Source organism: Trachinotus anak, unplaced genomic scaffold (assembly GCF_046630095.1).
Source record: "Trachinotus anak isolate AG129_WGS33_773 ecotype Australia unplaced genomic scaffold, CSIRO_AGI_Tana_v1 ptg000012l, whole genome shotgun sequence".
NCBI classification, from domain to species: Eukaryota; Metazoa; Chordata; class Actinopteri; order Carangiformes; family Carangidae; genus Trachinotus; species Trachinotus anak.
The window spans coordinates 20,409,072-20,425,875 of record NW_027273863.1 but is presented as its reverse complement, the minus strand read 5'-3'; the positions used below and the strand labels follow the sequence as shown (position 1 = coordinate 20,425,875).

The 16,804-nt window shown below is 40.7% G+C and overlaps 1 protein-coding gene across 4 annotated transcripts in view; it reads left to right on the top strand.

Annotated features, from left to right (window-relative positions):
• The first annotated feature begins 288 nt into the window (after positions 1-288).
• The window catches only part of LOC139628823 (telomerase protein component 1-like), a 30,327-nt gene continuing 13,811 nt past the window's right edge, over positions 289-16,804 (top strand). The window contains exons 1-30 of one of the 4 annotated variants that reach the window (XM_071490902.1): positions 289-449; positions 1,374-1,912; positions 2,064-2,276; positions 2,443-2,592; positions 3,368-3,532; positions 3,616-3,753; positions 4,432-4,503; positions 4,828-4,949; positions 5,736-5,893; positions 6,183-6,292; positions 6,536-6,614; positions 7,542-7,728; positions 8,122-8,458; positions 8,583-8,735; positions 9,397-9,468; positions 9,813-9,934; positions 10,125-10,190; positions 10,532-10,675; positions 11,281-11,572; positions 11,903-12,024; positions 12,130-12,243; positions 12,459-12,576; positions 12,811-12,999; positions 14,072-14,259; positions 14,376-14,517; positions 14,684-14,863; positions 14,966-15,058; positions 15,634-15,769; positions 16,012-16,171; positions 16,652-16,785. In XM_071490902.1, coding sequence (XP_071347003.1) covers positions 1,376-1,912; positions 2,064-2,276; positions 2,443-2,592; positions 3,368-3,532; positions 3,616-3,753; positions 4,432-4,503; positions 4,828-4,949; positions 5,736-5,893; positions 6,183-6,292; positions 6,536-6,614; positions 7,542-7,728; positions 8,122-8,458; positions 8,583-8,735; positions 9,397-9,468; positions 9,813-9,934; positions 10,125-10,190; positions 10,532-10,675; positions 11,281-11,572; positions 11,903-12,024; positions 12,130-12,243; positions 12,459-12,576; positions 12,811-12,999; positions 14,072-14,259; positions 14,376-14,517; positions 14,684-14,863; positions 14,966-15,058; positions 15,634-15,769; positions 16,012-16,171; positions 16,652-16,785 — 4,693 coding nt within the window. In that variant the 5' untranslated portion in view covers positions 289-449; positions 1,374-1,375. The other 3 variants (XM_071490899.1, XM_071490900.1, XM_071490898.1) reach the window with 3 other exon arrangements.

The window sequence follows — 16,804 nt, the reverse complement described above, 5'->3', positions numbered from 1 at the left end:
CTGGTGCCAACTATTTAGTCTTTTAAAAAATATATATATTGTGTTATTTTTTTTTAGAGGTTACATCTTAACTAGTAATCATGAACTTGAAGCTGAGTGCTACAGACAGGGTAGAGAAGTCAGAAAGTAAAGAGATGCACTAATAGACTGTTGGTTTTGATAATGGATGTGTTGACCATCAGTAAAATAAAGAATAACGCCAGCCCTGAATTATAACACTTGATGATTTCGAGGGTTGGTGCCTATACGTGTGCTATTACGGTAAAAAAGTACACAAAATACTGACCAATCAGAGCCCAGCGGAGCGGACCTGCTGCTGTATGAGGAAGTACGGTGGTGTTGATTGCGCTTCACACACAGGTGCTAACGCTGCTCGGTGTGAAAAGGTGACTTTTCACATTGTTGGCAGTCAGCGCTCTTCCTGTGAAGTTAGCCTTGTGGGTTTTACGGTGAGTTTTTATCGCGTCTGCTCCGGCGGCTCATAAGCTAACCACCACACCCACGCAAACTCTTGAGTCATTACAGTGCAGGAGGCTACTAGGAAACATGACTAATGATGCATGTTGACTAATGTCTGAGTTCAGACCCTTCACGGCAGGTAAAACCCAGGGTCCGTCTTGATGTGACAGTGGTGATGTGACTTTCTTTCTAATAGTTAAATGTCTGACTTTAGTCCACGCAGTCTGGTTGTTTACATTGCAGCTCTGGACCAGCTGGAGACTTACTGGTGTTTACCAAAGCTGCAGCTAACTGTTATTATCATCAGTTATTTGAGCAATTCATCGATTGACAAAACAAATCATGTGGTGTTTCTTCTTGAAATATTACTCAAATTAAATGATTGTCAAAAGGGTTGACTATTAATTTTCAGTCAGTCGATAGATTGATTCATTCTACAGCTTTAGTATTTATTTAAACATTTCTGTCAGTGAAAGAGTTTTAATTTGGCATAAAGACGAGTGCATTGTTTGCAACAAACCCTTTATTCTTGTTTGATTCTTTGCATTTGACCAGCGCTTGACTGAATTATACAGCTGTGTGGGGAATTTCAGATTTTCATAGTATTTTGTACAAATGTTTGCATATTCTCTGTGCATTATGGTTCTCCTGGTGTCCAGTAATAAGCAGTGAAAAGTCTTCGGGGCCGTGTGCTGACTTTTTCCGGACTTTGAACTCTTTTTATGGATGCTTTCAACAGGGCAACACACCCTTAACTACAGTAGCACAATGCTCGGACAAACAGTGGAAGGAATGCAGCTGAACTGCTTATCTCAATACTTCATGCTGTCTAGGATTGTGAAGGTTTGTGAGTGAGAGGAGAGGCTCAAACTTGTTGTGACCTTTGACCTTCCAGTTGATGTGTTTCTCTACAGAGATGAGGGCCCTGACTTTGCAGCAGGCGAACATGGCCCAAGGAGAGCAGCAGCAGCAGCAGCAGCAGGCCACATGTGGGAGAAGTTTGTCTTCCAACTACTCTCCTCCGAGTCTGGAGAATAAGTTCTTAACTCAGACCTCCATGGTGATGCCCCAGCTGTCTTCTCCGCTCATCAACTTTGCAGCGCAGCCCTCCTCCTGCTCTGCTCTCCAGCCCTCCAGCCTGTCCTCTACATCATCCTTCCTTCTCTCCACCTCTTCCCTCTCCCCTTCCCTCACCTCTCCCCTCCTCAGCACCCAGAACAAGCTCCTGACTGCTGACTCACCTCGCCTTTCCTTTTCCTTGACTTCCTCTATCCCTAATGACTCTCTGCTCTCCACATCCACGGCCAGCGTAGCTCTGCTCAATCGCTTTGCTCATCCATCTTCCTTCCTGCGTCATGGTCTGTGCGGAGAACAGAAGAGGGATGTTGGAGGAGACGAAGGCAGAGAGGAAATATCTGACGTGATGGTTTCCTGTTCTGAAGAAACCAGCGTGGTACATGAAATAGTCATTCATTTGTTTCCCTTTAAAAAAAAAATATAATAATTTTGTTGTCTTACCTTGGCTGCTAATACATTCTTTGAAATATTCGACAAACACTATTTTTGCCAGTATTACCGTTTTAATGTGACTCCTTCTGCATCAGCAGCATTTTGAAGAAGATGATGTTTTGTGTGAAGAAGAAGAAGAACGGGAGGAGGAGATGGAGGTTTATGCTGGCTCGACCATGGAATTACCTGTTCTGGAGACAGGGCTGGTCAACCAGGAACTGGAACAGACTATGGCCATCAGACAGGAGGAATTTGCAGAGTTTCATGGAGGAAATGAAGCATTCGAGGAGGAACTGAAAGATAAAAAGGTAGAAAAAACAATTTTACACAATGCATTTACGGTCATAGAAATATTCTCTGTTTTTCAAGTTCAGCACCAGTGCTACCTGCGTGCTTAGTCTATGAGTTGATTGACGGGACTGTGACTCCTGAGTTGTGAACACACTCTTTTTTGTCTTTCTCTCTGCTCCTCAGTATCTCCTGCTGAATGTGGTGTGTTGCTCTCTGGTCAATAAGAGCACAGCTCCGGGCCAGAAGGAGTGGGACGCAGAGGACAGTGTTTGGACCAGGATCATAAAACTGGCAAAGGACATTTCTGTCCATGACCCACAGTTTCTTCTCAAGGTGTGTGCAGCTTACATGTCTGTGTGGGTGGGTGGGTGTTTGAAGGCATTTTTATTTGTATCCCAAACTTGAACGTAGCTCTGGAACTTGCATTTTAACTAAACTGGTTATGTTCAGACCCTACAGGGGCCAATCAAGCAAAATGCACTGTACTGAAGCAATAGCAGTTATTGTTAATTATTAAAAATTATAAATATTTTAACATATATTATTAAAATATGATAACATTGCACATGATTAAAAAGATCCTATTGACTAAGGGGAAAAAAGAATACATGTCATGAATAATAAATATCACCAGTTTCTTTTTAAACTGGAGCTTTTTTTGCTTGCTGAAACCAAACTCACAGCACAGTTGTTATGAATAGTATATACAATAATGTCTTTTATGGCTGAATTTACATCATCCTAGAAAGGTTTTAGTTGAGTGTAGCTCCAGAAAATATTAGTGTGATTTGCCTCTAGGTTGCCTCCAACATGGTCAAGTGTCTGCTTGTGATCTGGTATGCTGTGAAGAGTAGTTAGATGTCTAGAAAAGTACCTTTTTATATTCTTTCACTTATTCATGATATAATAATTTATTTTTGATACTGCTAATTGTTATCTTAGCACCATTTTGAGTGGATTTCCTCTTTAGATCAGGTATTCTGATAAAAACAGTTTAAGTTGTTGCAGTGGCGAAACAGACAAACACACAGTGCGACAGTGAAGGATGAAGGGTTTAATCATTTTCTCCAGTCGTGTACAGTGTGTCTCGTCTTTCTCCTTCACCCAGTTGGCAGTTTACACTCGACAGGAGTTGAACATCCGCATAACAGCAAACTTCTTATTGGCCGTGGCTGCCAATCAGCCCTCCACTAAGCCTCATGTCCGCAGATACTTCTGTGCTGCTGTACAGCTGCCCTCCGATTGGCTGGAAGTGGTCAGAATCTACAGCACAGTAAGTCTTAGTGAGCGCCTGCTGCACGGTGGAGTCTCGATGTATCAGTTCCTTGGAAACTCCATGACTATGTCTTTTTCCAGTGCTTCAGCCACTCCCTGCCAATGTGCCTGAAGAAGGCAATGGCTGACAAGTTCAAGCAGTTCAGCGAGTATCAACTGGCCAAGTACAACACACGCAAACACCGCTGTAAACACAACCGCAACAGGCGCAAAGGCAAGGTACAGAAGAACTCATTTTATTCTCTATGTTTTTTTTTCTATGCAGTGTTAACTCTAACATCGTGCTTTGTTCACCAAATGTTTTTGCCTTCATCAGGGTGGTGTCTGATGGTGTTTCCTCACATACAGTACACTGATCTGTCATGTGATCAACATGTCACCATAGATACCAAATATGTAAAACATCACAATCATCCTTTTTCTTCTATAATGCTATTCACAAAACTGCAAGAAGAAATATCTGTGGCCATAGATACAGAGTATGATATAACAATGAACCTGTCACAATAGTCACTAACAAAGACATTTTTTTTAATAGTAATTTAATGAAGAGCAGGTAACAAAGCAAATGGACAAAGCAAATCTGTGCACATATAATAATTAATCCATGTAAAATAACAATGAAAACAATCAAATAAAAAAAGCAGGACACAAAGTAGAAATAAAATATCACATAAATAGGGTGGCTGTGGTTTAAAAAAACAAAACAAAAACGGAAATCGAAAACCCCCACACACTAACAACCACCCTGACTGAAAATGGTTTGACACATTGTGTGGTTTCTATTTTAGTCCAGCAGAGTCATTTCTGTAAATGAACTTTCAGTGAATACGTGCCTGAAACTCTCCATCACCTCATGGTTTGTTTTACCGTACGTTCCTTATCTTTGATCTCCAGAAACCAAATGGTCAGCAGCTGAGAAAGTGGGCGAACATGCTCAGATCAGATGCATCTATTCTGACTAAGTTTGTAAGTCACTGTGCTTTTCTATAGTGTTCTGCAATGAGGCGTTTGAAGGGTTTTTGAAATTGTAAATTACTTGTATTTAATGTTGATCATTTTAAATAAAGTGCTGTCTCTTTAGATAATTTTAGTTCCCATCTTCCCTTGCTTTGTTTGAGATTGTGGGTCTGGTGTAGATTGCAAAACTAAAATTGTATTTGTAATAGCAATATAATGTGTTTGTGTTGTAGCTGCACATTTTATATTTCCTCCAGTTTATTATTGCAGAGGTGGTGACGTGTTTGAACACGTGGGAAACTCTGGTTTGTGATGGCGTGTATGTGTTTGCAGCTGCAGCTGGAGGACAGAAAAGTGGTGGATAAAAAACAGAGCGAGTTCAGTATAAAGAAGATGATCAAGAGGCTTCACATTAAAGAACCGGCCGAACACGTTATGGCCATTCTGGGAAGAAAGTAAGACACACAAACACACACAGGCACAAATTCACACACACGTATCCTCACACTGATGGCCTCCACAGAGGCTGCTACATGGTTTTACAGTGTTAAGATTTTTCACACACTTTACTTTAACCCCCTATTTATCATCTATAAGCAGATAATACCTATAATACATTGTTTATAACACATTAGAATGTAGTTATAAGCAGATATGAGGACATTTTTAATGTTAATTAACTTACAGCTTAAGAATTTATAACTTCTCCTATGAAAACATATTTCTATTATTACAACTGTGTTATATTGTCATCATTATCTGTGTTCAGACCGTCGTCCACTTATGGAAGCATCACAGAGGGAGTGAAAGTTTTCTTCACATCTGCTTACACCTACATCATAGTGTGTTATGAACCATTTATTAATGCTGATGTAATATTTATGATATAATCATTTAAAACAGGGAGGGTTTAAAGAGTGTTTCTGGAAATTCAAATTTATATCACACTGGAAACAAATACTGTTATCTTATATCTTGTATATCTTATAGAGGATTTACATCACACAAAAGCAAATGTCAGGGAAATTAATGTGTACTCTTCTGCGGGCCCTTTTTGGAACCACTTGTAAAACTAAGCATTTCCTGTGCCTCAGCATTTTATTTGTTTATTCTTTAGATAGTAGAAATGTAGAGAAGCAGACAGAGTAGTGAAAGTACAGGAGAGAAGGGTCTGCTTAGGGGCTATCTCTGGGTTTGTCCTGCTTCCATTTTAAAATGCCATGTGGTCGTGTTTGTCCCAGGTATCCCGCTGACCTGAAGGCGTTCACCCACAGCGGGATGAAGGGTGTGTGGGACAGGGAGAGAGCCGGGCAGCGAATGAAGCTGAAGGAGCCAGAGACGTGGGAACGGCTGCTCAGTCTGGAGGGCAACAAGGCCGCCACCTGGGAGAAACTCATAGGTCTGAAAGGAAACACAGCTCCAGCTGGCCTGATTCATTATCATGTTGGCAGCGTCGAGTGCATGAGGATGCACAGTCATCACAAAAAAACATATCATGTTTCATCTAATGTCTCTAAGTACTGTCTCACTTTGCAGACCTACAATTTCCAGAGTCTAAAGCCAATTATTACATATGAATTAATTTTAATTTAAACTGTTTTTACACATCCAGTACAACACTACAGGAGACACAACTACAACTGTTCAAGCACAAACACATATTGATGACTAATGTCTTTACTGTGCAGACAACAAGTCTCTCCCGTTCATGGCCATGCTGAGGAACCTGAGGAACATGATCACTCAGGGCATCAGTGAGAATCATCACAAGAAGATCCTCAGCAGACTGACCAATAAGGTGACACACTCTGTAGTGAAGCAGGCACTAAATCCCAATGTTACATGTCACAATACAAACACAGAGGAAAATCAGTGAGAAGGTGTTGTCCAAATTAATTACCTGTGACATTTAAAAAATAAAATAAAATTCAAAGGAATAGTCGTAGTTTTTGTCAGTTGGTTGTTATCTCTGTTTCATTGTTTAACTCTAACAGCAGGTTAATGAAGTTATTAACACCACATGTTTTTGATGTCCGTACAGAAAGCAGTTATTCAGAGCCGACAGTTTCCCTTCAGATTCCTCGCTGCCTACAAAGTCATCATGGAGCTGCAAAGTTTGGGTGAGATACGTCAACATCAAGTGGAACAAAAGCTCTTAACTCAATGTCATATTAGTAATGAAAACTCTTCAGCTAGGTAGCTAATTTCAAGAAGGGATAAAGACAGTGGTGGATAGGTTCTAATACAACTGTGTAAAAATACTCCAGTAAAAGTCCTGCACTGAAAATGCATTTAAGTGAAAGTGTTTGTATATAATTCATTTTAAATGGTAAAAATAAAAATGCTCAATGCAGAAAAATGGCTCCTGTGACTGTTAAACTATAATAAATAATGTAATTAGATAACTATTATTCATGAGTTGGCATTTTACAGTTGTAATTGATTGAGGTGGAGATATTTTTAACAGTTTTTTTATAGGGCTGCAACTAATTATTATTTTCACTAGAGGTTGATTATTTGGTTTGTAAAACTTCAGAGAATAGTGAGAAATGCTCATTACATCCTAAGAACCAAAGTCACACCATCACTTTACAATTGTTTTTGTCCGCACCTTGACATAATTAACAATAAATCAGAATTAGTGAAATCAAAAATTGTTAATAAAAAAAGCATTGTATTTCAAAAGCTCATCATACAGAAATAAATGTATGAAAACAGCAATATTTGCCTCTGAAAGTATGAAGTGGCAGCAGCCAGTATAAACACTTCTGCCTTTAGACGTGGCCAGATGAAAACAGGTGAAATCTACTTTGTTGCAGGAATATGTTGGCCTTTACCCATCACCTGTCTTTTAAATAAATGAATAATATAAGTGAACTGAGCACAAATTTATAATAATCAGTACTGTATGAAGAAAATAGAGCTGTGTAGTTTGTTTTTTGTAGCTGGGATTTTAATATTAGAATATAACCCTGACCCTGCTTAGATGTGTACATGCACAGCAAAGAGCACATATGTTACCTCCTCTTTACCTCTCTGTCCTCTAGTCCCTGCACAAGCACTTCCGCCTGTACCAGAAATCTTGAAGGGCATCCTGAAGAAGATTCCCAAGAGCCAGCGCTTCAGGCGTTTGGACTGGGAGACAACCAAAAGTAGCAGGATAAAAGTGGCACTTGGAGTTCCGTTTGTCTATCGACTATACCAAATAAAGAAGGCCCAGCTCCTCAAGGCCAAGTATGACAATAATATTTCTGAGTTGCAAATGTTTGTTTGTCTCTATATTTTCTTAATTTAGTCCTGAGTTATAGTCTTCAGGGTTTCAGCAGTGTTCACCAAAATGAATTTATGACTTTTATTATCACATCGAATGCAATTCAACACCTGTTTCGTGGTCATACCTGTCAAAGAATGACACAAAACCAAAATAAGGCCTACAATTATTTATTGAGTACATGAATTTATTGACATTTATGACATTTTGAACTATAATTCTTGGGAATATAATTCATTTGAATGGCCTAGACCCATGTAAAGATAGGATTACTAAACAGGCCTTTTCGCCTGCATGAATTATAAGAAAGTGTACTCAGTCGTATAACGTAACTGTTACTGTGTCTGTGCGTCCAGTCAGAGGCTGTACTCTGTTGCCCTGTTGGACCGCTACCGCAAAGCTCTGGAGACGGCAGTTCAGATCTCCTGCCGTTACAATGTGCCCCCGCTGCCTGGACGGACCATTGTACTCCTCCCCACTGACATGGCTACTGGTCAGAGATGGCGTCAGAAGCAGGACTTCTGCCTCCCACCAGACCCTGAGCAGGAGAAGGAGGAGGAGGAGGAGGAGGAGGAGGAGGAGGAGGAGGAGGAGGAGGAGGAGGAGAAGGGGAAGGAGGAGGAAAAAGAGGAGGTCAGGAGGACAAGGACAAAGAAAAAGAAGAAGGAGGATGATGACAAGCTTGCTCCCTCTGTAAGGGCCTGTTTTATTTCTGACTATCAGTAACAGACAGAAGGGCTGCCATGTAAAAGACTCGCCTCGGTCTGAAAAACAAACGCATAAACTAACCTCTTTCCCCATTTTTATATTGTCTCAGACAATGGAGGTGGGAGTTTTGCTTTCTCTGATGATCAGCAGCAGTGCCGAGGACAGCCAGCTTCACGCATATGGTTGGAATCACGCTGATAAACTCGAGCTGAAGTCCGACGTCCTTTTGGAAAATGTCAGAAGTGTCATGAAGCAAATAAAGGTCAGGATTGTTTTTCTACAGTAATGTATTTTTTTTTAACCATCTCATGCCAACATTAATGTTAGCTTTCATGTAGAGTGAGTAAACAGAAGTTAAAGGTCCCATATTGTAGACAGTGAGGTTTCCATGTTGTTTTTGATTATAAAGCAGGTCTAGGTTCTGTATTAATACTGTAAAAGTATCAAAGCCTCAGTCCACAGAGAAATGCACACAGCCTGTATTCAGAAACTGAGCCTTAAAATGAGCTGCCAGGACTTCTGTAACTTTGTGATGTCACAACAAAGCAGTCACCACTCTAAGCCATGCCTCAAACCCATCGTTCAACCTTGCAGGATTTGGTTTCTCTGAGTGTTTACCTGAAATCTGTTATATTTTTATTCCATCACTCAGAAAACAGTCAGCCAATCAGAAGGGAGGCTCAGAGCCTCTCTTGCATAAAACACTGTAATAGTGTAAAATATGGGACCTTTAAGTACTTTAACATCTAAGAAAGGAATTTAGAAAATTCTCTTCCTTCAAAAAATAAGTAAAATAGGTCACTGTAATGGCCACAACTGAATCAGATTTCTGCATGGGTAGAATAACAGGTGAGCTGTATGTTTTGAAGGAAGTTTCTGTTCATTGAATTTTGCCTTTATTAATGAAAACTTCTCTTTCACAGGGATATGCAGATAAACAATATGAAGATAGTGACCGGAATTACTGCACCAAAATATTTAATGAGAAAAACAAGGTTAGTTTATTTGTACATATGTAGTTCAATTTGATATGTGTGGCTACAACAGACCATAAATGAAGCATTGCGGTGCTACAGAGATGCCCCGGCCGACAAATCCCATTCTCCAGATGTTTGGTACAAGCCCCAGCAAGAATCACATCATGATCATTAAAATAATTTTTTTTTCTTCTGTGAAAATGAAATGCAAAAACGACCTACTCAGTCTGTGTGTGTCCCCTGTGCAACACAGAACAACAACGCATGTTTTTCGCCAGGAACCTGAAACTGTGCGTGTTTGTTAACAAAGATTGAGAACTGCTGCTTTGTGATGGTAGTGCTCACATATTTTTGTATCTCAGATCGACAACATCATCGTGGTGGCTGACAGGTGGATCAGTGGAGAAATCGACTTTTTCATCAGGAACTACAGGAGGGAAATAAACAACAAAGCCCTCGTGGTGCAAATCTACCTGTCGGAGCGGTAATACATGTCTACTGTCTGCCTCTCAGACAGTGTTAGGAAGCTAACATTGATCACAGTGCTTCTTCTTGATATAAAAATGTACAGTGAAGTAGACATAGTTAGCATTTACCTTTTGGCTGGTTTCTGTTTCCCTTTCCTGTTTCTAACTCATCTTGAATGAATCCACTGTTGCATTCACTTACTGCAGGAACACAGAATACCCCACGGACAGGAACCGTGTGGAGCTGGTCGGCTTCAGTGAGCAAATATTGAGGTAAAATGTCTGGTTGCTCATTTTCATCCAACAGCTGATTTAGAAAATGTGTATAAACGTGAGAAGTGTTAAATCTCTTATCTGCTCTGAAAGTTGGAGGATCGCAAACCACTCTCATGACTGTATGGCAAATATTAGTGAGCTTTAGAGGAGCTGGGAGGTGGATTTTGTGTCAGACAAGTTGTTTCCAGTCTCTGCTAGTCTAAGCTAAAATAATCTGTAGTTGGCTCCAGCTTCATTTTTATCCTACAGATGTGAGAGTGTTGTTGTTCTTCACATCTACCATAAGCAAATAATTGTATGTTTCCAAAAACGAACTATTTCTTTCAACGTTTGATCAGGTTCGTGGCAGAACGAGGATCCTCCAGGCTGCTGGACCACTTGGAGCATGTGGACAAACTGTACAACATCCCACCACCAGAGGGAGCTAAAGGCCCTCAGACCACAAACAATGTGGTCCCAATACCAGTTAGCCCCAAGTTAAGGTAATTCTTATTTAAAGCCCCTGAAAAGTTGTCTTTACATCCTGAGTACTATTTATAACATTAAATATTCATGATAAAAATCAATAAAAGTAAAAACTAGAGAGTCACTCAGTAGAGCACATACTTCTGCCAAGGTCAAGCGTTGCTGAAAATGTCAAAAAATGCCCCATCTCACAGTGTTGAAGGAAAGTGACAGAGTTCTTCCCTGGCCCACGCCCCATCTCTGCACCAGGTTTAGTGCAAATCGGATCAGTGCTTTTTGTATAATCCTGATGACAAATTTAAAAAAGCATATCTAGGTATTATTTATTTATTATTTTTAAGATTTGAATACTCAGAAATTTAGGTAATCTGCTTCTTCATGACTGTGTGGGTTTGTTTTGAACAAACAGCTCATAAACTGTCAAATCTCGCTTAGAAAAAGAGAAAAGAAAAAGAAATAACAGAAATTGTTCTGATTTTGGCAGAAGGGCCTTGAATGGCTAAAAGGTGACGGAAGAGCATAAACCCTGGGAGGCAGATCTGTAATCTCTAATATACCCCTCCTCTTAGTGTGTTCACCTTCTGCCCACCACCTTAACACCAGCTCCTTCCTCTGTCCTCAGGTGGCGAGGTGTGCGCGTCTTTATCTCCTCCACCTTCAGGGACATGCACGCAGAGCGGGACATCTTGGTGCGGAGCGTCTTCCCGGAGCTCCGGCGTCGTGCTGCGCCACACTGCCTCTACCTGCAGGAGGTGGAGCTGCGTTGGGGCGTGACGGAGGAGGAGTCGGGTCGGGTCACCGCGCTGTGTCTGTCAGAGGTGTGTCGCAGCCAGATGATGGTGGGAATCCTGGGGGAGAGGTATGGCCTGGTGCCCCCCAAACCTGACCTCCCTGACCTGCCGCAGTACAGCTGGGTAAGACTTGTCATTATCACATAAAATTATACAAGAATTAGTTTCTGCGTAAATGGTGTCTCCATGCCACTTAAAAAGCACTGTTTTTTTTATTTTTTATTTTTTTTATGGGTTAATTTTAACAGTCATGACAATTGAAAAACAACCTGACGCAAATTAGATTTTGTACACCTTTAGATGAACAATTATTACGTTATTGTCACTGATCAAATCACAAAAAATTTGAAGTGAAATTTTTTGAAGTGAAAAAGGCGCCTGTCTTTACATGTGAATTTAAATTTGTATTTAAAATATATTAAAAAAAAGGTGATTTTGTTCTTCTGTGTGCAGCTGGCGTCGGCCCCGGCAGGTCTGTCCATCACAGAGATGGAGATCCGTCAGTTTCAGGCTCTTTTTCCCGACACAGCGCAACAACGAATGTTCTGCTACTTCAGAGATCCAAACATCACAAAGTACGCTTCCAACCATGAATGAATGAGTCTTGGTATTTAAACTACAGTTTGCTTGAAATCAAAGTATTTGCTGTTATAATTTCATTTTTCTCTGATGCTTTTCAGATCAGTTCCGGTGGCTTGGAGATCACACTTTGTTCCCGAGTCAAAGGAGGCTGAGTCTAAAATGGACGCTTTGAAAAATAGGATCCGGGCCAGTGATGTGAAGGTCACTGAAAAGTGAGTCCTGTCAGTTCTAATAACAGTGAAGCTGTTAGTCTCTATTTTTGCATTTGAGATCATCTTAAAATCAAAGACCATTCTTAAACCTCTGTAATGTTTGCTGTAGTGATTGCACTGTGGGCTTGTGTGATGATTAGATCTGGAAAAATTCTGAAATGGGGAAAAAAAACATTCAAATGGCACCTGAAGTGATGTCTGTCTTCCTGTCTCAGTTACCCATGTGAGTGGGGAGGTGTTGTAGAGGGGAAACCGTATCTGAAAAACCTGGAGGACTTTGGCAAGGCTGTGCTGGAGGACCTTTGGATGGCAGTTGAGAAGCAGTTTGTGGAAGTTAGTTTTTCTTCGTCTTTATGAAACAAGAGAAATGACAAAAATTGTACCATATAAATTTTCCCTTTGGTCAAAGGATTTTTTCCGTCTATTCCTCTCTGTTTGAAATAATTCTGAATTAATTAAAATGATTTATTGGTATCATTATTAAAATATAATTTCAAACTAAAGATGTACATCCTCTGTTAACATAACAGTAGATTACAATAACCTCATTACTATTCCCTGTGTCAGGAGGATGAGGAGGCCGAAGCTGCGTCAGACGTGACTGAGCAGGAGGTGCACCAGGGGGCGCTGCAGAGGCAGTTCTTTGGCCGGGCGAAGCTCCTGTCTGGAGCCGTGGAGATGGTGGAGCAGGTCCAGACCAAAGGAGGGGTGATGGTGGTGGAGGGAGGACCTGGAGAGGGCAAAACTGTCTTCATGGTACATTTTGGAAGTTTTACTCTAGTTCTGCTGAAGTGCTTGAGTTTTTGTGAATTATTATTGTTTTTTGTGTTTGACTGCGATGAAATGTTCTGTTTTGGTGACCTTGACCTTGAACATCAAGTCAAAGTCAGTCTTCACTTTCAACCTCATTTCAAATAAACTAACCGACAAAAAAAAAAACCCATTTCTCCAGCTGTCATTGACATGTAGGCAGTTCAGATCCAGTGAATAACCTGAAATAGTACAAAGATAAGCAGAAAATTTAAACTGAAAACAAAAAACAAAAACTGAAAGATAATGTAAATTTCATAGAAAGCTGTTTTTTTTTCCAGGGTTAACTTCCAGCTTTTCTTCCAGCTTCCCTGCAGCAGTGAAAGTTAATGAAGCCTTGAAAGTTGATGCAAACATTTCCTGAAGGTGCTTCAACTTCTGGTGATTAATCACAGAAACTGTGTTTGAACAGACTGTTACTTCGCCCTCTGAAGCCTGATTACACAGCATCGCCCTGCAGGTACATGACAAAGGAAGTCAGACTAGTTGGTTCATCCTACAAGATAATGATCCAAAACACACTCTGAGGTTATGTCAAAACTAAATTAGAAGAAATGACCTGACAGTGGTTTCACATGATGAAGACCAGCACAGTCTCCAGACGGAAGCTCCGTGTTGTCAGTTTGTGATGAACAGGACAGAAGGTGAAAGCAAAGAAACCTGGAAGTGCAACACATTTGTGGGAACTTCTGCAACAGCGTTTGGACAAACTTTATGAACAATATATAGAAATAAATCCATGAGTGTGTTCGGCTGGCAAACATTTAGATTTAATTTAGTTAAACGAAAAGATTCACCAACTGTTTCTGCTTTAATTTCAGAAACACTTAGACATGAATCTACATAAATACATAAAAAATGTATTTAAAAAATGGAGAAACTGAGGTATTCTAAAACTTTTTCACTGATAGAATAAACTTTTGAAAGAATGAAAATTGTGAGTGAGCTCCTCACATAAATTATTTAAAAATTCTGTAGATGGCAACAATGAGACCCGTGTTTATCTGTCTCCACACAGGCTGCTCTAGCAGACGCCCTCAGGACGGGAGTCAAGTCCAGGAGAAACCTGGTCTGTGATGTCATCTCCTACTCTACAGCTGCCAGCCAATCGGCACGCTCTGTGGAGAACCTCGTTCGCTGCCTCGTTCAGTGGTTTAGGAAAATGAAAGACACAGAGAAGGAGTCACCTCTTCCCCACTCTTACAAGTGATTGGATTTTGAATTGTCTGAAAATAATTAGCATGTGCAGGTTCGCCATGTGGTCTGTGCGTTAATAGTGGTTTTCACCTGTGTGTGTGGTTATGCATGTTTCCTAATCTCAGAGATTTGCTGTCAGAATTTCACTCCACGCTGGCTGACATGAAGCGGAACAAACCTCTGGTGCTGGTCGTTGATGGGGTGGAAGTTGTCCAAGATGGCGGAGGTCAACTCAGCTCTGACTGGATCCCACAGCAGCTTCCACAGGTCAGTCACATCAGTAGGCTTCATTCTGTCATCAGACAACCCGCACAGAACCCACATAACAGAATTAAATACATCATGGAACATAAGCACGAGATGTTCAATAGGAATTTGTTTTTTTAGGCATTTGTCTGTTGCACTGAAACACATATTCCCTCTTTCTTCTCAGGGTGTGTGTTTGGTAGTGAGCGTCACATCTAAAGCAGCTCTGTTACAAACCCTGGCCAAGAAGAGAAGCACCATCCTGTTTACCCTGGGACAGCTCACCATGCCGGACCGGAAGGAGATAGTTCAGAAGGGACTGGACGCCTTCGGGAAGAAGCTCAGTGACTCTGCATTCAACAACCAGGTTCTCCTTACATAAGATTTCCCCACACTCGTTAATGTTTTATCAATTTGTCCTTTTTTTAAAAAAAAAAAAAATCACTAAAACAATGCTGTGTTTATTCAGCTCCAGACGCTGACAACGAAGAAGGGAGCAGTGAGTCCTCTCTACCTGCACCTGGCCTGTGAAGACCTGAGGAACTTTGCCTCCTTTGATAAGGTCTGATCTCACTTTACTGACATGCAGGGCTTTCCCTAGCCCCTCACCACAGATAGATATAGATATAGAGGAGACAAAATAAATGCATTAGATTATAATAAATAATGATAATAAAAATGATAAACAAATCATAATAAAGAAATAAGTCTTTACAGAAGCTTTATGACCAATAAATATGTGAGTCATGAGGTGGTAGCTGCACATGAAGATAATAAAAATAAAACAAATACATGTTAGAGCTGAAACGATTAGTTGATTAATACATTAAAAAAAATTCTGCCATCAATTTTTCACCTTTCAAATAAAACTGTCCAACATTCTCTGGTTTCAGCCTCACAGTGTTTATATGAACTGAAATTATTATTTTTTAACTTATTATTAACTGAAAATCTTTGGGCCGTTTTTTTTTTTTTTATCAAGAAAATAAAAAAACTGAGAGTAAAAGCAACTATTAGCTGCAGCCTTACTCTATATACATACATGTGTATATATACACGTAATCCCCCTGCACATGGCAGCTCAGCCTGTGGATGATTACAGCGATTTCAGTGTCTCCTCTGTTCTTTGTGTCTCAGCTGAAGGACAGCCTGCAGGACTTGCCCCAGTCCCTGAGCCAGCTGGTGCAGCACAGCCTGGACAGACTCTGCTCACAGTACCGAGGCATGCTGGGACTCCGCTGGACCCTGGCAGTGCTCACTGTCAGCCCCACAGGTGAGTTGAGTGCAGGAGATGTTTTAACATAATTCTTAGCTTTCTTTGTGGAAACGCACATTTGATAAATTGTCGTAGTAGCGTGTTGTTACAGTACTAGAATAAAGTGAGTGCCTGAATATTCATTGATTAATTTATCACTGGCGTTGGTGCAAGTGTTGCACTGCAACAAAGTCTGTCTAATAAGCTTGACTTCAGGAGGGTCTCTGGTTGCCTCATCACTTTCTCCTCTTGATCCACAGGCCTGAGGGAGAGAGACTTGTACTCTGTGCTGAACACATGCAATGACCTGTCCTCCCGGGACGGCCAGGTGTCGTGGCAGGAAGTGCTGCACCTGTCCAGGAAGCCCAAAAGAAGCACTCCCATGGCCACTTTTACCCTCATTGTGCAGAGTTTACAAAGGTATGAATCCTGTATGAGTTAAAAACAGAGTGAATCCAAGAGGTGGGAATGCCAGTGTTGGGATTTGACTTTAGTTGCTTTGGAAAATTAGTGTCTAAGATTTTTTCATTGTTTAAGCTTTTCAAAATATTAACAGAAATTGTAGCTACAGCCTATTTCTTATCTTTACTCTCCTGTAATATGCAGTAATGTGGGCTTACTTTTATTTCAGATGTCACTTTTCACACTTTGATCACTCTTCGCTGTCATATTTGAATAAAACAATAACCCTTTCTCTAATTTTTCTTGAGGTTTGTGTTCTTAACCACATCTCTGAGACAAAACCAAGGGTTTATTAGTTATTGTGTAGATGATAGAGGCATGCTAGAGGTATAATATTCATCTTGGCCAGTCTGTTTATATACAGTACGCTGAGGTCTGAGTAAAATTACAGATAACAACCCAAGTGAAGATTAAACCTGTTTGGATCCCTTCCTGCAGTCTGATTGGTCCGTCTCATTGCCATGACACTGACGACCTGCTGGCTCTAACGCACCCAGAGGTGAGGCGGGCCTTTGAGGACTTTCTCCTCCCAGCAGAAAGCGACAGGACCAGAGCTCACCTCGTACTGGCAGGTAAAGTGCACATCACATG